Genomic DNA, 26,513 nt, shown 5'->3' on the forward strand with positions numbered 1-26,513 from the left:
CAGTTCAGCCTTTCGGTGTTTTGAGCAAATGCGACAATTATTATTGTTTAAATGTGATTTGTTCTCAAAACTAATGACAGGTAAGTTTCAGGCTGTAGACTGTGGGCGTGGCCCTGAGGGGAGTGGGCGTGGCTTGGTCAGGGAGTGGGCGTGACCTTCAATGAGGGATGGGCGTGGCTTTGTGAGCGGCGGCCCCGCCCCTGGCCGAGCGGCGCATGCGCGATCCCGGATGGTGAAGCGCGAGAGTCCGGCCGGTGGCGAGAGGCTGTGACAGGAGCTCGGAGGCCGCGCCGAGGGGACGGGAAAAGCGTCCGTGGATCCCAGGAGCCTCCCCGGGAGACGGGAGAGGCCAGGGCGCCGCTCGGTGTGTGTGAGCGGGAAGTGGAATGTCATGCGAGACGAGGGCGACGGAGGCGGACCCCGAGCCTGTGAGTCGCGCGCGCAACTTCCGCTCTAACTCACGCCTCCCGTCCGCTGATTGGTCCATTTCCTCACTTCTGATTGGCCGCTCCGTCTGTCACTCAGCCGCTAGTTCTGGCTAAGGGGGCGGGGCTTTTTTTAAGGGATCACGTGTGTGTGTTCTCACCACTGGACTCCACAGGACACAGAGGTCATCAGAGGAGCCAATAACACCCCAACACAACAGGGTCATCATGGCCAAAACCCTAAATACTGCAGACGCTGGAAATCCAAAACAAAAACAGAAGTGGCCGTAACACTCAGCGGGTCCGGCAGCATCTGTGGAGAGAGGAAAGTGGGTCAACGTTTCGGGTCGAGGCCCCATGTGTCCATGACCCGAAACGTTGACCCACTTTCCTCTCTCCATAGATGCTGCCGGACCTGCTGAGTGTTCCCAGCGACGTCTCACTCTCTCTCTCTCTGACAATCAACAAGTTACACCATCACTTGACCAGCACCTGGGAACACTCAGCCTGTCCGGCAGCATCTATGGAGAGAGGAAAGTGGGTCAACGTTTCGGGTCTCTGATGAAACGTTGACCCACTTTCCTCTCCATAGATACGGCCTGAGCATCTGACTTGGACCCGAAATGTTGACCCCCTTTCCTCTCTCCATAGAAGCTGACTGACCTGCGAGTGTTCCCAGCCCCCTCTGACTAGGGTCATTAATAATGTTCGATTCGCGAGTGGGGCACGAAACTAGGGAAATTTCCTTACTCCGCACGCTTCTGCTTGAGTCGGAACCCGGTTGTTGGTCGATTGACGGATTGCTTTCCCGGGGATAATAAACCCTTCAAAGCTAATAAAAAATAATAATAAATTTGGTCACTAAATCCACGACTGTTTGTGAGACACTGCCGCTGCCGCAAAAATATAAATCAATTCACTTTACAGTATATTCTATGAAGAGCTTTGAGATGTCTCAACGACGTGATGTAGGCTCTATATCAAAATGCAACTGTGTCGTACGTTTCTGCAGTCTGAGAAAGAATGATTTCGCCCAGAGATAGAAGTCGAGCCCTTCAGAGTGCTTGCTGGAAACCTGCTTGAAATGAACAGCTGGAAACTACAATTCCCTTGGCAGCCAGGAACACCCTAACAGCTCGACTTACAGGATTATTAGGAACTGGGTAGGAAGAATATACCCCACCACACTTGTGATGTGTCAACCACTCCATCCCATTGATGAGCCAGACAGGCTTGTCAGTCATGAACATATGCTACTCAGAATTCCTCTATAGTTTTATTCTTACATTTATTGTCACAAAGCAGGGAGTCCTGTAGCTCAGTGGTTAGAGCACTCGCTTTGCAAGTGAGAGACCTGAGTTCAATTCCAGGCAGAGGGCGAAACCTCGGGCAAGTTTCCTTACTCCACACAGAGCCTAATAATAATCCCTCCAAAACCAAAAACAATAATAAATTGGTCATTTTCAATCTACGACTGTTTGTGGGACATTGCTGTGCGCAATTGGCTGCCGCGTTCGCCCACAAATATACAGTCAATTCACTTTACAGTCTATTCTGTGAAGCGCTTTGAGATGTCTAGAAGATGTGAAAAGCGCTATATCAAATGCAAGGATTATTATTATTATTTACTAATTTCCTTTGCACTCAATGGTTTGCAAAGCTGTGCTATCCTCAACCAGTTTTGATATAGTGTTGCTTCCTTTCTCTCTAATACCCTAAAGAACAATTATTGCATTCTCTGTCATTTCTGTGAGCCAGATGCTGATTTGGGGGTTGTCATTTATCTATACCAACACATTGTGGCTGTCGGGTGTGAGTCACTGTGGGGAGGGCTTTGTCACGCAACACAAAGAGTGGGTGTCAGGAACTCCGCTCACATTTTGTTTCTGTGCTGCTGACTTCACTGGAGGTTCTGAGGGAAAGTGAGGGACGCAGCAGGTTACTGAGTATGATGAATGGAGCAGGGTGTCAGGAGGTATGGGCCTAACGGGGATCTGAGTAATGTTTCTTTATTTTAATAATAATATTCCTTGTATTTGATATAGCGCCTTATTAAATCGTTAAGACTCCCAAGAGCGGTTCACTGAATATAGTGTACAGTGCAGTGACTTGTGTATTTGTGGGCGAAACGTGGCAGCTAATTACGCACACCAGTGTCCCACAATCGGTCATGGATTGGGTGACCACTTTTTTTTACTAATTCATTTAACCATTTGGTGAATTAAATTAAATAACATTTCTTTCTCACCCCAGCAGTTGCTAAAGTTCAGTTCATTCCAGGAACACTGCATCTGGAGTGATTTCCTAATCTCTCAAACTGCTACGCTGCTTTAAAGAACATTGTAAATAATAATTCTTGTAGGAATAGATCAAAGCAGAGAGGTCCCAAATTCAACTCAGAATACGTTTCCATCTAAAATTTTTTTAAAATAATTTTTAACATGTTTTTCATACAAAAAAGGTTTTACAGCACAAGTATTAGAAGGTACAAGCAGAGATTCCTGATGGCGTGTGAGTGGGTAAACAGCTGGGTGTGGGTGGGGAGTGAGCAGAGGGAAGGAGGCCTGGGGTTGGTGTCAGTTCAGTGGCCCGGTAGCGAGGATTGCAAAGGTCCATTTCCCTGCTTCTGTGTGAGTGCCCGGGGCAGATGGGCAGTGTGGGTTAAAATATGTGCATTAAAAGAAGAGATTTTTAAAATTAAAAACACAGCTGATTTAGAATGTAGAAAATGTGCTCGATAATTGACAGCAAGGATCAGGTATTTATAATAATAATCCTTGCATTTGACACAGCGTCTTATCATGTCTTCGAGACATCGCAAAACGCCTCACAGAATATACTGTAAAGTGAATTGACTGTATTTTGTGGGCGAAATGCGGCAGCCAATTGCGCACAACAGCGTCCCACACACAGCTGTGGATTGAGTGAACAAATTGTTTTTTTAATATATATTTGCACATTTAATCCTAGTCACAGCCCAAAAGGTTCCCTTTCCTAGCAAGGCCTCTGTATTTGGCTACTCATTACTGACGCCGTTGTTGTTGTTGTTGTCCTCTCCGGCCAGTCATGTATTGTTGTCGCATTGTGTTTTCTAGGACCTTGAGGTTCACAAAGGCAATGGAAAGTCAGCCAAGACCATCCGGGTCGGGACACGGAAAAGCCAGGTGAGGCCCCATGATTGTATTTTATGAATGAGCTTGGGCTTTTCTTAGACTCTCTTTTGGGGGGGGGGGGAAAGAGAGGTTTCTTGTTCTGCCCACTTACTCATTTATCTGTGTGGGCAGGAGGGGTGAGTTGTGACTGAGTCATTGTCACTGACTTGGGGAGAGGGTTGTCTACACGATAGCTCCGATAGCAGGGAGGGAGGGGCAGGTGGCCAAGCCAGATAAAAGCCTTTGTTCTGAGAATCTCGTTTCTCGCTAACTGTGAACAATTCTTCTTTGAATTAGTAATCAGGGATCTCACAGGTACCTCTTCACTGCTTCACCAGCTCGGCTCTGCTTCGGCTGTAGTGTGATATATAACGCACAGCACATGCATGAGGTGTGCGTGTGGGGGGTGGGTGAGGAAGAGAGAGACCCTGAATCCCAGTGGCTTCCTTTTCCTCCACAGCTTGGAGCAGTTCAGTTTAAGACACTAGAAACCAGCTAAAATAGTTAAAAGGACCCAATCGCCGAGAGATTGTTCTTGGGAACAGGGACTCCTGTGGTGTGATAGGATCACACAATCCAGAGTGTCCCCAATGCTAAGTCAGCTCGCCTGGCTCTGTGCGGGTTTATAACTGCCCTCTGCTCCCTCCGGCAGCTCGCCCGGACTCAGACCAGCATCGTGGCCGACCAGCTGAAGGAACTCCACCCAGAAACAGAGTTTGAAATCGGTAAGTGCTGAGGGGGGAGGGGAGATGGGGGAATCAGCAACGTGTGCTTGTGTTCTGTTATAAATCGGGGGGAGGGGAAGGGTGGGTAAACCTATCTTGGGTGGTGACTCCACAGTTGGACGCTGAGATCTTGATGTGCAGCTGTTATTCCTGGAGCTGTTACACAATAATAATCCTTGTGTTTGATACAGCGTCTTATCATGTCTTTGAGACGTCTCAAAGCACTTCACAGGATGTATTTTACACAGCTGTGTAAAACACAACTAGTTAAGTTGCCTGTATTTTATGCGCGAAAATGAGAACAGCACCACATCTTGCATTCACACGGCGCCTTCACCTGGAGTAGCATCTCGGAGCGCTTTACAGTGCAACACGCTAACTTTACTGATCATCTCTGTCTTCACAGTTGCCATGTCAACCCTAGGTGATAAAATCCTGGACACCGCTCTCTCAAAGGTACCTTTGGCTTTTGAATTAAGCTACATTTAATTTCCTGTACCTGCTGCCGGAATGGGGGAGGGGGGGCGGAGAGAGAGAAAACAATCTCCACAACTCATTGCAAATTTTATTTACTCTTTTCCTAGATCGGGGAGAAGAGTCTCTTTACAAAGGAGCTAGAAATGGCACTGGAGAATAATGAGTAAGCCTGCAGTGGAGTCAGAGATAGAGAGAATGAGAAAAGTGGGGGAAAACGCCAGAGACTTATTGACTCCACAATCCCTCATTCCCCCTCCCACCCAACTCTCCACCTCACCCAGAGCGAGTGTGCTGCCAACTAAGCCGGGCTGTTACCTAAACAAAGTGTATTGCTGGTTTGAAATAATAATCCTTGCATTTGATACAGCGCCTTATCACGTTTTCGAGACGTCTCAAAGCACTTCACAGAATATACTGTGTATTTTGTGGACAAAACGTGGCAGCCAATTGCGCTCAGCAGTGTCCCACAGACAGTTGTGGATTGAGTGACCACATTATTATTTTAAAAATATTTTTTCTCAAATTGATACAGATTTTACTAAATGAATGTGGATTAAACGTCCGTAATGTTCAGGAGTGTAAAGAGCATCTCAGCCAGTCTTTCCCATTCCCAAATAAACCCCTTGCCTCGTTGCCTTGGATGTGCAGCAGAAGCAGCTCCTTTTAGCTGACATTCTCTCTCTCTTCCCGCCCCCACCTCTCTCCCTTCCCTCTCTCTCCCCTCCCCCCTCTCCCAACCTCTCTATCCCCACTTTTCTTTCTATCTCCCTCCTCTCTCTACCCCACCTCTCTCTCTCTCCCCCTCACCTCTCTCCCCCTCCCATCTCTCCCCCTTCTCTCTCTTCTCTCTCTCTCTCTCCCCCCCTCTCTCTCCCCCCCACTCCATCTCTCCCCCCTCTCACTCCTCTCTCTCTCTCTCTCCCCCCCCTCTCTCTCCCCCCACTCCATCTCTCCCCTCTCTCGCTCCTCTCTCTCGCCCCCCTTTCTCTTCCCCCCCTCCATCTCTCCCCTCTCTCGTTCCTCTCTCTCTCCCCCACTCTCTCTGCCGTTCTCTCTCTTCCCACCTCTCTCTCCCCCCCCTCTCTTTCCCCCTCCCTCCTCCCAATATAGGGTGGATCTGGTTGTTCACTCATTGAAGGACCTTCCCACCACACTGCCTCCCGGGTTTACAATTGGAGCAATCTGCAAGTGAGTATGTGAAGGTTGCAGAAGCAAGGACGCAAATGTTTCCCTTTATGTACAATACTCAGCAGGTCGGACAGCATCTATGGAGAGAGGAAATTGAGTTAACGTCAGAGACGAAAGATCATCGACCTGAAACGTTAACCCACATTCCTCTCTCCACAGATACTGCCTGACCTGCTGCGTGTTCCCAGCGACTTCTGTTTTTATTTCAGATTCTGAGTATTTTTCCTTTTTGTTTATTGCTCCTTTTATATAGTCTCCTTGTTCATACTCAAAGGACTCAACTCAGTTCTCAAAGGCTGATCTTTAATCCTGAGACTATGACCCTAGTTTTAGATTCTCCAACCAGGGGAAACAGTCTCACATTATCCACCCTGTCAAGACCCTTAAGAATCTTATAGGTTGCTATAAGAGATCATCTCTAATTCTTCTATATTCTAGAGAATATAGGCCTAGTCTACTCAATCTCTCTTCGTAGGTCAACCCCCTCATCCCAGGAACCAACCTAGTGAACCTATGTTGCACCCCCTCTAAGGCGAATATATCCTTTCTTAGATAAGGAGACCAAAAGTGCACACAATATTCCAGGTGTAGTCTCACCAGGGCCTTATACAACTGAAGCAAGACTTCCCCACTCTTGTACTCTAACCCCTTTGCAATAAACGCTAACATGTTATTAGACTTCCTAATTGCTTGCTGTACCTGCATACTAACTTTCTGTGGTTGGTGTACAAGGACACCTAAATCCCTCTGAACATTAACACTATCTAGTCTCTCCCCCTCTAGAAAATAATCTGCTTTTCTATGTTTTCTATGTTTTCTACCTGGGTGAATAACTTCACACTTGCCCACATTATACTCCATCAGAAGGGCCACCTTCTTGCCCACTCACTTAATCTGTCTCTATCCCTTTGCATCCTGCTTGTATTCTCCTCACAGCTTACTTTCCCACCGAGCTTTGTATCGTCCGAATTCCTCATCTAAATCATTGATGTCAACTGTAAACAGTTGAGGCCCCAGCACTGATCTTTGTGGCACTCCACTAGTCGCAACCTGCCAACTTGAGAAGGACCTGTTTATCCCTACTCTCTCCTTTCTGGCTGTTAACCATTCTTCTATCCATGCTAATATATTACTTTAATTCCATGAGCCTTAATCTTATGTAACAACCTTTTATGTGGCACCTTGTTGAATGCCTTCTGAAAGTCTTAAGTACACCATCTCCACTGGTTCCCCCTTATCTAACCTGCTAATTACATCTTCAAAAAAAAGATTTGTTGAACACGATTTCCCTTTCGTAAAACCATGTTGACGCTGCCTAATTATATTATGACTTTCTAAGTACTCCATGACGACGTCCCTAATTAGAATTTTCCTAGAATTTTCCCTACCACTGATGTCAGACAAACTGATCTATAGTTCCCCATTTTTTCTCTCCCACCCTTCTTAAATAGCGGTGTTACATTTGCGGTCTTCCAATCAAAGGGAACCATTCCAGGATTCAGGGAATTCTGGAAGGTCAAAAACAATGCGTCCACTATTTCTGCAGCCACCTCTTTTAAAAACCTTAGGATGCAGGCCATCAGGTCCAGGGGATTTATCAGATTTTAGTCCCATCAATTTCTCCAGTACTATTATTTTACTGATATTCATTTCTTTAAGTTTCTTGCTAACTTTAGCCTCTTGGTTCCCCACTATTTCTGGTAAGTTTTTAGTATCTTCCAACGTGAAGACAGAAGCAAAGTATTTGTTTAATGACTCTGCCATTTTTTTATTCCCCATTATAATTTCTCCTGTGTCTGCCTGATCACTTTTGTTAATCTCTTACTCTTTATATACTCGTAAAAGCTCTTACAATCTGTCTTTATATCTCTAGCTAGTTTATTCTCATATTCAATTTTCTCCTTATCAGTTTCTTGGTTATCCTTTGCTGATCTCTAAAGTCCTACCAATCCTCAGGTCTACAGCCCGTTTTGGCACTATTATAGGCCTCTTCTTTTAATTTTATACTTTGCTTAACTTCTCTAGTTAGCCATGGTTGAACCACTTTTCCCGTGGAATTTTTATTTCTCAAGGGAATATGTGTTCGCTGGGAATGATCTAATATATCTTTGAACGTTTGCTATTGCTTGTCTACTGTCATATCTTTTAATCTACTTTTTAGCCAAATCGTCTCTTGTTTCAGACTTAACAACATCACTCTCAAACTTAATATTAAATTCCATCATATTCTGGTCACTCTGCCCGAGAGGAGCCTTAACTTCCAGATTGCTGATTAGCCCTACTTCGTTATACAATACAAGATCTAGGATCCCTGGTTGGTTCCTCAGCATATTGTTCTAGAAAACTATCTCTGATGCATTCTATAAACTCAGCCTCTGATTTACTTTTGCCAATTTGGTTTTCCCAGAAGATTAAAATGAAGATTAAAATCACCCACTAATATTGCATAATAATGAGTGAATAATTAATAAAATTACTCTAAGTAACCCTGCACCCTGCTCTCCAGCGGATAATAATAAAGCGCTTCACAGAATATATTGTAAAGTACAGTGAATATGTATTTTGTGGGTGAGACAATTGCGCTCAGCAGTGTCCCACAAACTGTCGTGGATTGAGTGCCAAATTTGTATTTCTTTTTAAAAAAAATTTTTTGAAGTGATTATTACCCGCGGCAAAGCGATCCAGGGATAATAACAGCCGGGTTCCTACTTACTGCTGGGTAAACAGAGGTGTGTGGAGTAAGGAAACGTGCCCAGCTTTTCGCCCTGCCCGGGAATCGAACCCAGGTCCTCTCGCTTGCGAGGCGAGTGCTCTAACCACTGAGCTACAGGATTAGCTGTTTTAGAGATTAACGACTGGTTGTGCACTGCTGGTTAAACGTTGTGTGACGTTACACTGGGCTGTTATAACGCTTTCTTGTTACAGGCGTGAGACACCATTCGACGCTGTGGTTCTGCACCCCCGGAATGCCGGCAAATCCCTGGCAACGTTGCCCGACAAGAGGTAAGGCCAGCGTCAGGCTGCTTTCTCTCTATATCTCTCTCGCCCTGAGCGTGGGAGCAGGATTGTCACTCAAAATGTTATCGAGGGATAAGGGGCGAGGGTGCGTAATTGGAGTTGAGGTACCAGTCAGCCATGATCTTAGAGAAAGGCAGAACAGGCTCGAGGGGCTGAATGGCCTCCTCCTGTTTCTAGGTTGCTATGTTCCTGACACGTCAGCCTGAAGTTTTAATGTTTCTCTCCTCTCCGCAGTGTGGTGGGGACCAGCTCACTGAGACGAGCAGCTCAGCTCAAAAGGCGGTTTCCACACCTGGAATTCAAGGATATTGTATCCTTCCACACGTTTCTGACTCAATGTTTCTGATTCAATGCGACTGCACAAAGTAGTGGCAGTGAATTAATCTATCGGGGGGTGATGATGGTGGTGGGGGGGGCGGGGGGGAGACAGGTGCCCAGGTGAGAGAGGGCTGCTGTGGAGTTGAAGGTGATGTTCGGCCCAGTGAGGAATGGCTTGTTGGGTACCCAGGCAAGAGAGAGAGAGAGAGATGTACAGAGTTGAGTGGTGGTGGTGGAGGTGGAGATGGTGATGGAGGGGGTGGGGGGGAATGGCTTGTGGTGGTGTTGTTGTTGTTTGTGTTTAACCACATGCTCGCAGCGAGGAAACCTGAACACGCGGCTAAAGAAACTGGATGAGAAGGAGGACTACAGCGCCATTGTGCTGGCAGCAGCGGGACTGCGGCGGATGGGCTGGCAAAGCCGCATCAGCCAGGTACAGCCTCAGACTCGCCCGCGCAGTGCCGGGGCTTTGTCACCCCACAGGTTAGCGCAGGGAATAACTCAACAACTTTAGTGCCACCCACCCCACCCCCAAGGAGGGACAGCTGTGTCCACACCTCTGCTTCCTTGTGTAGACTTGTTGGAAGAAGCCATTTAACGCATCGTGCCTGTGGCGGCCTCTGTAACAGCCCTTCCCCCCCTCTCCCCACACACCACCCGCTCCATCATGGCTGTTCTCAGCAAGCAGAATGCCCCCACTGTTTCCACACCCCCCACCATCACCAAACACACAGACAGACAGTAACCCGTGTCTGCTTTCTCTGCAGGTTCTGGAGCCTGAGGATTGCATGTACGCTGTCGGACAGGTCAGTGAGGGAGGGAGTTCACACCACAGCGCACACACTCCCCACAAACACACACACACACACTCACTCCCCCCACACACACACACTCCCCCCATACACACACACTCCCCCCATACGCACACACTCCCCCCGTACGCACACACTGCCCCCATACACACACACTGCCCCCCACACACACACTCCCCCCACACGCGCACACTCCCCCCTCACGCACACACTCCCCCCTCACACCCCAACCCAAAGCCTGTAATATTTCTCCTCTTCATGGAATCATAGCACAGAATACAGCACAGAAGGAGGCCATTCAGCCCATCATGTCGGTGCCGGCTCTTTGAAAAGAGCTTCCAAATCAACCTCACTCCCCCGCTCTCTCCCTATAGCCCCGATCAACCCCACTCCCCCGCTCTCTCCCCATAGCCCCGATCAACCCCACTCCCCCGCTCTCTCCCCATAGCCCCGATCAACCCCACTCCCCACTCTCTCCCATAGCCCTGATCAACCCCACTCCCCTGCTCTCTCCCCATAGACCTGATCAACCCCACTCCCCCGCTCTCTCCCCATAGACCTGATCAACCCCACTCCCCCGCGCTCTCCCCATAACCCTGATCAACCCCACTCCCCCGCTCTCCCTATAGCCCTGATCAATCCCACTCCTCCGCTCTCTCCCCATAGCCCTGATCAACCCCACTCCCCCGCTCTCTCCCCATAGACCTGATCAACCCCACTCCCCCGCTCTCTCCCCATAGCCCTGATCAACCCCATTCCCCCGCTCTCCCACAGCCCTTATCAACCCCACTCCCCCAACCTCTCCCCATAGTCCTGCGAACTTGTTCTCCCCAAATAATTATCTATTTCTCTCTTAAACCAGCCTTTCAGGCACCGTTTTCCATTTCCAATTTATATTGTATTCCACAAAATCGTATTTTGCCCACAAAATATACAGTCAATTCACTTTACAGTGTATCCTATTTTGAGTGTAACTTTGAGACGTCTCGAAGACGTGATAAGGAGCTGTATCTAATGCAAGGATTATTATTATTATTAAGAGTGAACAACAACAACTTTCATTTATATAGCGCTCCTCACGCAGGGTAGTGTCAGAGCACTTGAAATGTGAGTGAATGAGAGTGAACTGTGTTGCAGGGTGCCCTGGCTGTGGAGGTACGAGTGAACGACCACGAGGTGCTGGACATGGTGTCGGTGCTGAGCCATGTGGACACTGTGCTGCGCTGCATCGCAGAGCGCTCCTTCCTCAAGCAGCTGGTAACCGCCCACCTTCACCTTGTATTTAATAAGACGCTTTCTCTCTCAGTTCTCAGCCTCACCTGTGATGTGGGGGACTTTCTGGCTTGCAAACAATAAAGTGCACTCTGCTTCTAACCCAGCACCCAGCTCTATGTGCTGGGCTGGCTTAGCAGCTGCTCTCAGCTCGTGTCTTTCTGTGTGAGCCCAGCGGGTGGGTATTAGACTGATCTGTCCTCATGCGCACAGCCTCCGGCCTGCTCCACGTTCCCAGCCCGGCCCTCTCCATCATCACCGGTCAGGTCTTCAGCCTCTCTGCTCCCACCCTTTGGAACTCCATCCCACAGACACTTCACCTCACTTCCTCCCTCGCCTCCTTCAAAGCCTGTCTCAAGACCCTCCTCTTCAACGGTGCCTTCCACCACCCTTCTACCCCCATCCTCCACGACTTCCACCCCCTCCTGATCCCATCCCCCAGCTTGGGTCCAAATCCCTGACTGTCCAACACCTTGGGATGTCCTCCCGACATGAGCAGCGCTGTGTAGCTGTCGTGTTATTGTTGGTGTCTGTATAGTAATCAGGAACACTAGGGACTGACTAACAAGCTCACTAAGTGACCAGCTAATGAGGTGTTGTATGTCTTGTGCAGGAAGGGGGTTGCAGTGTGCCTGTCGCTGTCCACAGCATCATTAAAGGAAATCAGGTACTGGTCCTGGTGTCTCGCTCGACTTTGTCAGTAAACCCCATTGTGTGTTTCCGGCTGGTTTTCATTCCCAATGTCCTCTCTCACAGCTCTACCTCACGGGAGCCGTGTACAGCCTGGATGGGTCAGAGAGCCTGAAAGACACAATGCAAACTGGTGTATGTACAGAACCTCAGGTACGTGTATATGTATATATATATACACCCACACAACTCATCTTCCCCCACACCACGCACACACACCCCTCGCGCACACCCCTCACATTCACCGCTCACCCCCACAAACCCCTCACACACACAAACCCTTCATACACACATCCCTCACACACGCACACCCCTCACCACCCCACCCACATATACCCTCACCTCTCCCCCCCCCCCACACACACACCCCTCACCTCCCCTCCACACACACCCCTCACCTCCCCACCACACACACCCCTCACCCCCCCACTCACGCACACACACAGCCCTCACACACACCCCTTACACACACCCCTCACCTCCCCCCACACACATACCCCGCATACCCCACATACACACACCCCTCACCTCCCCGACTCATACACGCACACGCACACCACACACACACACCCCGCACACACAACCCTCCCCCACACACACCCCTTGCCCCCACACACCCCTCCTCCACCACACACACATGCACCCCTCACATACACACCCCTCCCCCCCCACACACACCTCTCCTCCTCCCCCACACAAACCTCACACATACCCCTTCCCCCCACACACCACTTCCCTCACCTCCCTACCCCCACACACGCACACAGCCACTCACACACCCAAGAGAGGGGGGTTGGAGGGTGTGTGTGTGATTGTGAGTCGAGATGAAGGGTGGGGGTACTGTAATGATGAGACTGAATTGCCCACAGCACTGAAACAGCCCTGGGGGTCAAAGTCACTAATGACATTCTGAACATCTGTGACAGGACTCCCTCTGTCTCCTTGTCCTCCTCGACCTCTCTGCCGCCTTCGACACTGTCGACCACTCCATCCTCATACACCGCCTCTCCTCTTTACTTAATCTTCGCGGACCTGCCCTTGCCTGGCTCGATTCCTGTCTCTCTCACCGTCTCCATTTTGTTGCCTCTAACGGTTTCTCCTCCAGCCCCGCACTGTCACGTCTGGCGTCCCCCAGGGCTCTGTCCTTGTCTCCTCTTTAATATCTACATGGTCCCCCTCGGTGACATCATCCGCAGACATGGGGTCAACTTCCACATGTATGGGGATGACACCCAACTCTATCTTTCTGCCTCCACCCTCAACTCCAGGACCACTGCTGTCCTGACAGACTGTCTGTCGAACATCAAGTCCTGGATGAGGGCAGATTTCCTACAGTTGAATGTGAACAAGACTGAGGCCCTCCTGATTGGCTCAAACCAGCGCCTCCGCACCTCAGGCTCCGGCAGCATCACCCTCCACGGTTGGACACTACAACTCACCGCCAGTCAGGAACCGAGGTGTCTTGTTTGACCCTCAACTGCCTTTTCTCCCCCACATCCAAGCCATGACCCGCTCGGCCTTCCCTCACCTCCGTAACATGGCCCGACTCTGCCACTACCTCATCCCTCAGGCGCTGAAACTCTTGTTTATCCCTTCATCACCTCCAGGCTCGACTATGCAAATGCCCTGCGTGTCGGCCTTCCCAACTCCTCCCTCCACAGACTGCAGATAATCCAGAACTCTGCAGCCCGTGTCCTCTCCCGCACCAAACTCCGTGACCCCACCTCGCCCCCTCCTTAGCCTCAAGACCCTCCTCTTCGACCATGCCATCGGCCACACCCCTTCCCCTCCCCTCCCCCCCAACCCCAGCTCAGGTCTGAAATGATGTCGCTTTGGGACGTCCTCCCGACATGAAATGCACTATACACATGTAATCTTGTTGTTATAAGGTCTAAGGTCCTTGAGAGAGCCGTCGCCTTCTAGCTTTGCTCTTTCTTCTCCTCCCACTCTCTCCATGAGCCCCTCCAATCGGGTTTCCATGCTGCCAACAGCACGGAAACTGCTCTGGTCAAGGTCACAAATGACATCCTGACCTCTCCGCCGCCTTTGATACCGTGGACCATTCAATCCTCCTCCACTGCCTCTCCTCCTACCTCAACCTTCAGGTTCTGTCCTTGACTGGTTCAGGTCCTACCTTTCACACCGCCTCCACTTCGTCTTTGCAGATGGCTTCTCCTCCAGCCCCCGCACCATCTCGTGCGGTGTTCCTCAGGGCTCTGTCCTCGGTCCCCTCCTCTTCACCCTCTACATGCTCCCTCTTGGTGACATCATTCGCAGACATGGGGTAAATCTCCACATGGATGCAGACGACACCCAACTCTATCTCTCTGCCTCCACCCTCAACTCCAGGACTATTGGTGTCCTAACCAACTGCCCGTCCCACATCAAGTCCTGGATAAAGGATAACTTTCTCCAACTGAACGTCAGCAAGACCGAGGCCCTCCTGATTGGCTCATGCCAGCGCCTCCGCACCTCCCTGTGTGTGGTGGAGGAGGGTTGTGTGTGCGGGGAACCTGGGGGTCTTGTTTGACCCTGAACTGTCCTTTCTCCCCCACATCCGCACCATGACCAGCACTGCCTACCACCACCTCCGCAACATTGCCAGACTCCGCCACTGCCTCACCCCTCAGGCCCCCAAACCCTCACCCAGGCATTTGTCACCTAAAGGCTCGATTACGGAAACTCCCTCCTCGGTGGCCTTCCCAACTCTTCCCTTCACAGCTGCAGATCATCCAAAACTCTGCAGCTCGTGTTCTCTCACGCACCAGGCTCCGCGACCCCATCACTCCCACCCTCGCTCGACCCCATCACTCCCACCCTCGCTCGACCCCATCACTCCCACCCTCGCTCGACCCCATCACTCCCACCCTCACTTGACCCCATCACTCCCACCCTCGCCCGAGTCCACTGGCTCTCCATCCCCAGAGAATCGAGTTCAAGATCCTCGTCCTCGAGGGGGCAAGGTAGGATCCACGGCCTTGCCCCCTCCTACCTCTCTGACCTGCTGCCTCCCTGCCTACCTGTTCAGCGGGCTCCAGTCTGCTACATGTCTCCCATCGGTGGCTGGGCTTTCAGCCTCTCTGCCCCCACACTCTGGGAATCCATCCCACGGTCCCTTCGCCTCGCTTCCTCCCTTGCCTCCTTCAAGGCCGGTCTCAAGACCCTCCTCTTCGATCGTGCCTTCAGTCGCCCTCCCACCTCTCTGCCTTCCCTCACTCCTACCCCCCCCCTCCCCCATGCTTGGGTCCTGGCCCCAGACTGTCCAGCTCCGTGGATTGTCCCCCTGACATGAAAGGCGCTCTAAAAATGTAATTTTGTAGCTGTTTTTTAAAAGAAAATTAGAAAATTATTTGGGGAGGACAAGTTTTCAGGGCTATGGGGAGAGGGTGGGGGAGTGGGGTTGATCAGGGCTATGGGGAGAGTGCGGGGGAGTGGGGTTGAATTGGACGCTGGGCCGAAAGGTCTCCTTCTGTGCTATATGATTCTAAGATGTGTTTCTTTCAGGGAGAAGATGGAGCGGATGACACGCAACACGTGGGGGTCACGGCCAAGACCGTGTCACGAGGGGCGCTGGCGGGAGCCGACCGGCTGGGCTCAGACCTGGCTAACCTGCTACTCAGCAAGGGGGCCGGGCAGATCCTCACCATAGCCAGGCAGCTGAACGACGCCAGATAATCACTGCGGGCGGCTGGAGAGAGAGTTAGACAGTGTAGACGGGGAGTGAACATTTTACCATATTTGTTGAGCAGCAAAGTGAAGTTCCCACCTGGAGCCTTCGATTTGCTGCTTAACAAACATCGTGAAAATGTGCTGTTCTGTGGGACTATCCCCCCCTCCCCCAGAGCAACGCATCATTCCACACAGCCGTTCCCACAGCTTTCCCATTCGTCAGGAACACTGTGGTGAGTGAGCCAGCGGGCTGGGCTGATAATGCTCCGTCTCTTAAACGATTTCTTAATGAATTACCTTGTGTGTGTGTGGTTGGCGGGGGAAGGGGCAGAGAACTCTGCAGAGTCAGTAACCGGGATTACGTCGCTCCGATTAATCGGTGTCGGAGCCACATTCTTGTGACTCGGAGTCACCACACACTTCTGGATTCATCGCTTGAGAAATCGGTTGAGATTCGGGGTATTATAAATAATAATAATCCTTGCATTTGATGTTTTCATGTTTTCAAGACGTTTCATATACTGTGAAGTGAATTGAGTGTGTATTTTATGGGCAAAACAATGATATAAATAATCATAATCATTTGGTCACTTAATCCACAGTTGGGATTTAAGATGTCTTGGGATGCTGCTGTGCGCACTTGGCTGCCGTGTTTTGCCCACAAAATATACAGTCACTGGGTTATCCATGAAGATGTAATGTATCCTTTGAAGCACTTTGAGATGTCTCAAAGACATGATAAGGTGTTGTATCAAATGTGAGGATAATTATTATTGTGAAACCTGGGGTCAGAGTGGTGGGAAGGGACAGCCATTGTATAGAGGTGTGAGTGAGTGTTTTACACACAGTATACTGTGGACACTGGATTTATTGGGGGAAGGGGCTAATCACTGTGTGTTGTAGTCAACCTTTTTTTATTTACTTTCCCTTACCCCCCAGTTGTTTTTATTTAAATCCAAAGGCAGCTGTTATTCTGTTTCAAGTGTTTCTCACTGTTTTAGCCTAGTTTCTGTTTTTAAACACAAATATTTTTAATGAAGTATGAAGGACTAGTGGTGAGAGGGCAGAGTTCCTGTGATTGAGGCTGAACCCTCCAGCCAAACAGCCCGCGCGTTACACTGAATCTCAGCGTTTTGCTCGGCAGCCGCAGCCCTGTCCTCAGCCAATCTGCTGAATGTTTTTTTCCTTTTCAAAGTGCCTGAATTTCTTTGAATGGCTTTATATTCAATGTTGCCTTTTTAACATGGGGGTGGGGGGGAAGAGGTGGGAGGGGAGAGAGAGAGAGATGGGGGGGAGAGAGGTGATAATTTGAGCTGGATTTACAGTTGGGTTTAATGGGCACACACAGCACTGCCCCCAGCTGGGCTGTCCATGACAGCAGACCCTCCCTCCATTGCTCAGTGGGTTCCACTTCAAAATGTTGCTGTAACCTTTAGCTGTTGATTTGGGAGGGAGAATAATATCAGCTGGAGCTTCATAGATAATCTAGTCAGCAGCATCCAGCCACATACATACCTGATCAGTGTAGGAGTGAGTACCTTATACAGGTCTCTGCTGCTAAACAAATACTCTCTATTACAGTATTGAGCACTGGGAATCTCCTGGTGGGCTCATGTTCCTTGAACACAGTGTGTAAGAGTTTACAGGTCATCAGGAATGAAGCGAGAGAGAAAGCTCGCCTGACATACAGTAACCTGGTTGGTTAAGCTGGTTTCCAGTGGCTTCTGTGATGGGGTGGTTCTGCTAGTTACTGTGACTGACAGATGATCACACAATAAACTAGATGGAAGTAAACAAGATGTTTGGGGAATTTTCTTCCAGCCTGGATTCTCAGCAGTATGGCTCTGCATTCACTCTGCCAGTGTCCACAACGTGTACAACAGCAACAACTTGCATTTATACAGCGCCTCTCATGTCAGAGGGACATCCCAAGACACTGGACAGTGGAAGGTTTGCTCCCAAGCTGGAGTTTGGGATCAAGGAGGGTCATAGGAGTGGGATGGTCAAAGATGAAGTTTTGAGACAGGCCTTAAAGGAGGCGAGAGCGGGAGTGAGGGGAAGGGATTCAGAAATGGGAGTTCTAGAGGGTGGGGGCAGAAAGCCCAAACACTGATGGTGAGGTGGTCATGTAGATGTGTGGGAGCCAGGGTAGATAGTGAAGGAGATATTCACTACAATGGGACACAGGTTTCCTTACCAGCTAATCCCAGCCATACACACAGCATTCCATCTGGCACCTTTGTAGAAAAGTGTTTCACAATACTGTCGTGAATGAACTACATTTTGTGGCCAAAACACGGCAGCCAATTGCACACAACATCACATAATACAGACAAAGCCAACATCCCTCTTAATAATAATCCTTGCATTTGATATACCGCTTTATCACATCTTCATGACGTCTCAGAGCACTTCACAGAATAGTTATGCAAGTTTTAAAAAAACTTCCAAACTGCAACTTCAAAAAAACTACAGAAACTGGGTCAGAGTTTAAAAAAACGAGTGCCTTTTATTTCATACATTTTCATCATTAACTTTAAAAAATTTAAACATGGCAAGTATAAGTATGGCCACATTCATGTGGACAATACATCTTGTGCTTCTAGAGAAGATTCATAAATATTCTATTAAAATCTTTTTTCATATACAAATCGAGAGCGAGGTAGGTTAAGAACTGGTTTAGTGCTACCAAGTGCAGATTCAAGCTAAAAAAATGCCAGTACTGTACACAAGTTTAATATACCACAAGGGGAGAGAGCCCATCACCCATTCATTCCCCTTAATAGTCTCACACAGGCAATAGAGACAAACATTAATGCTGGCTTCCACCATGCACACACACACTGGGGGATGGAGCAAACGGTCTCAGCGTTTAGTGTTCACCCAGTGATACCTATCCACACGTGGACCAGTAAATATTGAGGACGCTCTGTACATTCTATAGGGTTTTTGTGCTTGATGGTAGCTGCTGTACTCATCAGAGGGGAGGGTCTTGCGAGTGAACTTGGGCCACACCGCAGTCACTGGCAGGCGGTAGAAATCACTGAACTGTAAGGCAAAGGGCAAGGTCAGCTATAATAATAGTATTTAATACAGTGCCTTAAGATGCCTTCAACATGTCTCACAGATATACTGTAGTGAAGTGAATTGAGTGAATTTTGTGGGTGAAACCAGCAGCCACACAGCAGCGTCCCACAAACAGTTGTGAATTAAGTGACCAAATTATTACTATTTTTGTTTCAAAAGTTTTTTTTGAAGGGATTATTATCCCCAGAAAGCAATCTGCCAATCACCTGACAACCAGGTTTCTACTTACTGCTCGGTAAACAGAGGTATGTGGAGTAAGGAAACTTGCCCAACATTTCACCCTATCATCGAACCCAGGTCTCTCGCTTGTGAGGCGAGTGCTCTAACCACTGAGCTACAGGACTCCAGTTGTCTGCCAATCACTGGCCGGGGTTCAAGGGCAGTTGGTGGCTGGACAGGTACAGGTGAGAAATTCAGTCCCAGTCAAAACTGAACACAAGAATTTTGCCAGGTCAGAGTTGAAAACTACATCCTGTGGTGGCATTGACTTTCCCTCCTCCCCAATAATAATATTTGATATGGCACCTTATCACATCATTGAACATCTCAAAGCATTTCTCAGAATATACTGTGGAGTGACTGTATTTTATGGGTAAAACACGGCAGCCAATTGCGCACAACAGTGTTCCACAAACAGTCGTGGATTTAGTGACCAGATTATTATTATTAGTGGCTTCTAAAATGTCCTCATCAATTTGCAAACATTTTATGAAAGATTTTAAAAGATTCTTGGTGGACTTTGGACATAAATACAAATTGGGCAAAAATATGAAAATGAATAACCATGCCAGCCTTCTAGTGAGGATCTTATCCTGCGACTGGTTAAGATCAGAGTTTGTCATTACTAACAGGAGCCGAGGATACAGTTAAGGTCAAACCTCTCACTTAAGGCACAACTGATCACAAGTGAAGTTGGGGCAAATCCATTGTGGTCAATCCGGTCAAAGAGGGAGAGGACATAGGACACAACATTTGGGGTGGGGGGGGGTGTGGGGAGAGAGAAGAATCACAAAGTCTGTAGAAATGTAGAGGATCTGGGAGATGCGAGGTGTATGTTCTGCCCCCTCGCCCCACCCCCCTCATTCCCCCAACAGTAAAGACCCCTACGCTGCACTCAAATTATCCAATTCCCTCAACCCAAAAGAACATCCACAAGTGGGTCTGGACATTACCCCATTACCCCATGCTACCAATGGCAAGTTATGCAGGTTTAGCTGGTTAAACTCCAGCAGCTGCCAGGAAATGTTACAAACTCCCTGCGCGTGTGTGCAAGTGCACAATTTTCCCCCCTCCCAGCCCTGGTATAAACCTCTCCCTGTCCTCTGGTACTGTTCCCACCCCATTAAAAACTGCTGTCATCACTCCTATCCTTAAAAAACTCTCCCTGGATCCATCTCTACTCAAACTACCGCCCCATCTCCAGCCTCCCTTTCCTCTCCAAGGTCCTGGAACAAGTTGTTGCTTCTCAGCTTTGCTCCTTCCTCTCCCACCACTCCCTTCTCGAACCACTCAATCGGGTTTCTGTGCCGCCCACAGGAACAGCCCTGGTCAGTGACAAATGATATTCTGTCCATCTGCGACCAGGGCTCCCTCTGCCTCATCCTCCTTGACCTCTCTGCTGCCTTAGTCACCATCGACCACTTCATCCTCATCCATCGCCTCTCCTCTCACCTCAACTTCCACAACTCTGTCCTTGACTGGTTCAGATCGTACCTCTCACACCGCCTCCATTTCATCTCCACAAAAGCTTCTCCTCCAGCCCCTGCACTGTCTCGTGTGGTGTCCCCCAGGGCTCTGTCCTTGGTCCCCTCCTCTTCACCCTCTACTTGTTCCCCCTCGGTGACATCATCCGCAGACATGGGGTCAACTTCCACATGTATACGGATGACACCCAACTCTATCTCTCTGCCTCCGCCTTTGACTCCAGGACCCACTGCTGTCCTGACAGAATGTCTGTCAGACGTCAAGTCCAGGATGAGAGCGAACTTTGTTCAGTTGAACGTCAACAAGACCGAGACTCCTCCTCAGCTCAGGCGCTGACAGCATCACCATCCAAAGAATCATACAGCAGAAAAAGGGCCATTTGGCCCATCGAGTCTGTGCGGCTCTTTGAATAGAGCAATGTAATGTCAACCCCACTCCCCGGCCCTTTCCCCATAACCTGCAAACCCGTCATCCTCAAATACCCGTCCAGCGCGTTTTTAAAAGCTGTTATCGAATTGACCTCGACCGCCCTTTCAGGCAATGTGTTCCAGATTCGAACAACTCGCTGCATGAAAACATTTCTTCTCCCCTCCCCTTCTTTTGGAGACTATTTTGAATCTGTGACCTCGAGTCACCGACACACACCCCCAGTGGGAACAGTTTTTCTGTTTGTAACCTATCAAATCCCCTCATGATTTTGAAGACCTCCATCAGGTCCTCGTAACCATCTCTGCTCCAATGAGAATAATCCTAACCTCTCCAGCCTTTCCTCATCATCACGGTCCCTCATTCCTGGTACCATCCTCATAAATCTCCTCTGTACCCTTTCCAATGCCTTAACATCCTTCCTATAGTGTGGTGCCCAGAACTGGGCGCAGTATTCTAACTGAGGCCTAACCAGTGTTTTATATGGGTTAATCATAACCTCCTGATTCTTGTACTCTATGTCCCTATTTATAAAGCCTAGAATCCCATTTGCCCTTTTTTACAGCCTTATCTACCTGTCCTGCCACCTTCAAGGATTCATTTACCCCCATGGCTGCACACTCCACCTCACTGAGCCAGTCCGGAACTTTGGGGTCTTGTTTGACCCTCAACTATTCTTTCTACACCACATCTGCGCCATGACCCGCTCTGCCTTCCCCATCTCCGCAACATCGCCTGGCTCCACCACTGTCTCACACCGCAGGCCTCCAAGACCCTCATACATGCCGTCATTACATCGAGGCTTGACTATGCAAACTCACTACTTGTGTTGGCCTCACCAACTCCTCCCTCCACAGGCTGCAGATTCATAGAATGTTACAGCACAGAAGGAGGCCATGCGGCCCATCGAGTCTGTGCCGGCTCTTTGACAGAGCGTCACTTTCACTAACCCCAATCACCAACTTTCTCCCCATAACCCTGCAAACCTGTCTTCCCCAGATACCTATCCAGTTCTCTCTTAAAAGCTGTTATCGAATCGGACTTCACTGCCCTTTCAGGCGGATCATTCCAAATTCCAACAACTCACTGAGTGAAAACATTTCTTCTAACTTCCCCTCTGCTTCTTTGGTAGATATCTTAAGATCATCCAGAACTCTGCAGCACATGTCCTCTCCTGCACCAGGCTCCGTGACCCCATCACCCCCATCCTCGCCCGACTCCACCGGCTTCCCATCACACAGAGGATACAGTTCAAGATCCTGGTCCTCACCTTCAAAGCCCTCCATGGTCTTGCGACCTCCTACCATCCTGCTCACTCCCTCCACTCAGCGGGCTCCGGCCTGCTTCATGTCTCCCGCCTTGCTCGTCCCACAATTGGCAGGCAGGCATTCTGCCACTCTGCCCTCACCCTCTGGAACTCCATTCTGCAGTCACTCCACCTCGCCCTCTCCACCTTCAAGACCAATCTCAAGTCCCTCCTCTTCAACCATGCTTTCGATCTCCCTGCTTCCCCCCTCCCCCGCCCACCCTCCACTCCGACCCCCAGCTCGGGTCAGTAACTTTGTCTGTCCAGCACCTTGAGACATCCCTCCGACGTGAAAGGCGCTTTACACATGTCATTTTCGTTGTTTGTACCTGGTAAATGCTGTTGGGGTTGTGGACTCGCGGGATTTTCTGGGGCTCATCAGTCCCACGTTCCCACTCCTCTCTCCTGAAGTACTCGTTGTGGACGCTGTTAGGGTTGCTCACAATGGGTATGTTGGCTCCGATCTCCCCATTGTAGCCGTCCTCTCTCCCCGCCTCCAGCTCTGGGGCCTGGTCATTCACAGACAGGGTGACCAGCTCCCGGACAATCTCCTCGTCAGAGGACATGCCAGAGGGATAGTCCCAGGACACAATCTCAGCAGCACGGTTGATGTCTCTGAAGATCTCGGAGTCTTGGTCGTCATCTTGCAACCGGGTCACAGTGAATGGCTGGTTTTTCTCTCCACACCTGAGAGCGGGAAGAGAGGTCAGGCATCAAACAAGGTAGCTTGACCGGGTATCAGCATTCCCCGTTTCCTGGCATTCCGGTGCTGGGAACGCTCAGGGGTACCTGGCTGTGATGGCACATTCGGCTCAGCATTCTCAGGGCATAGACCAGCCCATCACTCCCATCATGTGGGCAAGATAAGCTGATGGGGGAGTAAACCTCCCCTCCCCCGTCCATTGTCGCTGGAGCCCACACTAGTTAAACCCCCAGACTCCCAGCACTCTCAATGGCAAGTTATCCGGTTTTAGCTGGTCAGACTCCAGCAGTTACCCCAACAAACTCTAGGCTCCCCCTAAGCCTTGGCTTTTGCCAACCTGCATCTAATACTTTCTGTTTTAGCTAAGCAGGATGCGTTCATCCAGAGAGAGAGAGAGAGAGAGAGAACATTCCATTCCAACAATCTATCTCTGGGATTTCCATGTGTAGGCAAGTGGGAAGCATGGAATTCTCAGCTTGGTTTGGAGACACGTAAGCATGGTGATGGGCTTCCGTGTGTGTCAGCTGGCCAAAAAAAACAGGGTCCCAATTTTCTCTCCTCTGAAGGGCTGGGAAGAGAGGGGAAGGGAGATAGAGAGATTGCACTGGTTTCCTCAGATTCTGACTGCCCAGCTATCTCCTAGTTAGTGGCTATTTACCTACTCAGCTGCTAGACAGACACACACCCCCACCAGACACAATCCCCACCTTCCCGGCTGGGTAGACAGATCTACACAACACACACGTGTATCCCAGAGATGGATTGTTGGACTGCACTGTCTCCCTGGAGGGACACTTCCTGCTAACCTGCACGAGGTGAGAGTGCAGTGAGATTGCTGACCGGCTGGTTACAGGAGCTGGAGGCTGAAAGGATGACTTACCGACAGCAAACCTCGTGAGGATCCACCCAGATCGTCAGCTCCCTCGGCAACTCGAGGGCTGCGTACTCCACCTCGCTCTCCTTACAGGCCTGCAGCAGCGCGAGGTCCACAGGCTGCACAGTGTTTACCCGGATACACCTGGGTGGGGGTAGAGAGAGGGGGGGCTTCACACTCACTGCAACAAGGCTTCAGCCCCACCACCCCCTACACCCAGGAGAGCAGATGAGGTTGAGGCCATTCTCTCCAAGAAAAAACTGATCCCAAGTTGGAGACATTGACTCGCTTGGAAATTCTGGATGTAAAGAGTGGAGATTATTCCCCAGAGGAGGGGGAGTTGGAGCCTCTCTGGACTTAGGGGAGAGAGGTGTTTGGAAGTTGGGGAGTCTCCCCAGGTTTAATCCTTGCATTTTGATATAGCGCTTTTCACGTCTTCTCGACGTCTCAAAGCGCTTCACAGAATATACTGTGAAGTGAATTGACTGTATATTTGTGGGCGAACGCGGCAGCCAATTGCGCACAGCAATGTCCCACAAACAGTCGTAGATTGATAATGACCAATTTATTATTGTTTTTTGTTTTGGAGGGACTATTATTTGAGGGGATGGGGGGAGTTGCCCCAGTGTTTTGGGGAGGCTGGAGGTGGGGATTCTCCCCAGGGTCGGGGGGGCTCTCACCGGTAAGCCTGGCCGCGGTGGGGGGTGTCCGGGTACCAGTGGTTCTTGTATTTCTCAAACAGGATCTTGGTTAAGCGGCCCCCGAACCTGCCCATTTTCCTGCTGCCCACATGGCCTCCCTTCCTGACCAGGCTGGAGATAAACACCACCGTTGCTGCGATCTCCTCCTTCATCGTGTGGACCTCACCCTGACCAACAGCTCCGGGGGGGGTGGGGAGGAGAGACAACAACACATTATATTTATGGAGCACCTTTCACGTCAGGAGGAGTCAGGGATTTGGACCTGAGCTAGGGTTTGAGATCAGGAGGGGGTGGAGGGCAGGGAGGGTAAGGGTGAGAAGGTGCAGTTGAAGAGGATCTTGCGATGGAGCTTGAAGGAGGCAAGGAGCGAGGCAAAGGTACCATTGGATGGAGTTCCAAAGGGTGTGATTACTGTCTCCACATGGGAAACTAACCCCAAGTCTCTGAAAAATGTCAGACCACCTCCCCCCACCTCTAAGGTAAACCCTGGGACATTCTTTGTAAGTCTTCAGAATGCAATTGAGTCAGTTTGACTTAGAACCAAAGTCATTGCCCAGAAACAAGTAGAGAACAAAAACAACATGCATGTATACATGGCCCCTCACGCAGGGCAACGTCCCAGAGATTCTGAGAGGATTGGGCAGTCACCTGAGCTGCAATTCAGAGCTAGTTAGCCAATAAATCCAATCTAATCAGGAAAACAGAGCAGAGCATCACAAGACTGGGATTCAGGGGACAACCATGTGACCTCTCTCTCCTTGTCAGTCCAACACAGAGCAAGACACCACCTGCTGTGCAAACTGTGCATCTCCTCTTTATACCTTCATAACAGCCACGTAGTAAAGAAACCACTGTATTAACACATTTACAGTGTTGGCAAGACCAGGGTTGTTGGAAGATGTAAGTAAACTTTAAGCCAATCAGAATATGATTAGTTAACCCACCCCCATACTCCATTACTGTCTTAAGTTAGACCAGAACTTAAGTACTAGAAGTTGATCATGGATAAATAATTAGACACTTAACAGAACTAGCTTTGCCCACATAAACCACTTTTACAGTAAATCCTGTGTTCTTTGAGACATCCTCCCAACATGAAAGGCACTGTTTGTATAACAAATATAATTATCACAGTTGCTAACTACACCCCCTTCTCCCCAGCAATAAAGTGGCCAAATTACAGTCACTCAGAGAGTTCCTTACACACAGCATATACTTCCTGGATCTTAAAACTATCAACATACCTCACACCACAAAATAAAATCTCAAAACCACTCACTGGAAAAGTCAGCCACTATGGCTGTTGTGGCTTTTATAGGGAACCAGGGAGCGCGAGGACTCTGGTCTCATTGCCTTATTACATTCACATGTTCTCAATGAAGTGTTAAATGAGACAATGTTGAGAGAGAGATCAGCCAGTCAGATCAGACTGGCAATTACCTTATTTAAGATCATTTGTTTTAGCCTCAGGTTTGTTATATTCATTGATGATATGTGAATATATTATGATTATTATTAATTCTTTACCTAGCAGTAAATAGCAACATGGTTGTTAGTTGATTGGTGGATCACTTTCCCGGGGTAATAATCCCTCAAAAATTCTCCACGATAGGGAGAGAGCAGGGAATGGGATTAGAGCAGAGAGCTCCAGTGGGGGAGCGAGCACCAGCACAGACACCATGGGGAGAGCAGAGGATGGGATTAGAGTACAGAGCTCTAGGGCTATGTTGTGATTATATTACCAGGATGCATTTGTGTGGAGATTGTATGGCTGTTGAGAGGGCGAGTTCTCAGGCATCACATGCCCTCTGTGGCAGGTCTGGGCAGGCCTGCAGATTACCTGCTAACACACAGCTCCGAGCAGAGGAACAATAGCAAGTTAAGTTATTAAAAATACTGCCCATAAAACACGCCTGTGTTACTCAGCCACACGGGATGGTACAGTCAGTTCCAATCCACCGTGATT

At 49.4% G+C, this 26,513-nt stretch overlaps 2 protein-coding genes across 3 annotated transcripts; one reads left to right on the top strand and one right to left on the bottom strand.

The window, feature by feature from the left end:
• The first annotated feature begins 213 nt into the window (after positions 1–213).
• On the top strand, positions 214–16,234 carry LOC103190927 (porphobilinogen deaminase). 2 transcript variants are annotated; one of them, XM_007911845.2, is made up of 14 exons: positions 214–428; positions 3,521–3,589; positions 4,230–4,302; positions 4,709–4,758; positions 4,887–4,942; positions 5,890–5,967; positions 8,893–8,970; positions 9,220–9,295; positions 9,623–9,736; positions 10,071–10,109; positions 11,253–11,372; positions 12,001–12,054; positions 12,144–12,230; positions 15,582–16,234. In XM_007911845.2, the coding sequence occupies exons 1-14, from the start codon at positions 387–389 to the stop codon at positions 15,750–15,752; spliced, it is 1,107 nt and encodes a 368-aa protein (XP_007910036.1). In that variant the 5' UTR covers positions 214–386; the 3' UTR covers positions 15,753–16,234. The 2 variants fall into 2 exon arrangements, with proteins under 2 accessions (XP_007910036.1, XP_007910037.1); XM_007911846.2 differs by lacking the exon at positions 214–428 and adding an exon at positions 2,307–2,400.
• Positions 16,235–18,579: 2,345 nt separating this feature from the next.
• On the bottom strand, positions 18,580–24,699 carry btg4 (B-cell translocation gene 4). The gene is made up of 4 exons (XM_007911844.2): positions 24,527–24,699; positions 23,853–23,990; positions 22,599–22,956; positions 18,580–18,794 (listed from the first exon to the last, which is right to left on the bottom strand). The coding sequence occupies exons 1-4, from the start codon at positions 24,697–24,699 to the stop codon at positions 18,612–18,614; spliced, it is 852 nt and encodes a 283-aa protein (XP_007910035.1). The 3' UTR covers positions 18,580–18,611.
• Between the last annotated feature and the right edge of the window lie 1,814 nt (positions 24,700–26,513).

Source organism: Callorhinchus milii, unplaced genomic scaffold (assembly GCF_018977255.1).
Source record: "Callorhinchus milii isolate IMCB2004 unplaced genomic scaffold, IMCB_Cmil_1.0 Scaffold25, whole genome shotgun sequence".
Taxonomy (NCBI): Eukaryota; Metazoa; Chordata; class Chondrichthyes; order Chimaeriformes; family Callorhinchidae; genus Callorhinchus; species Callorhinchus milii.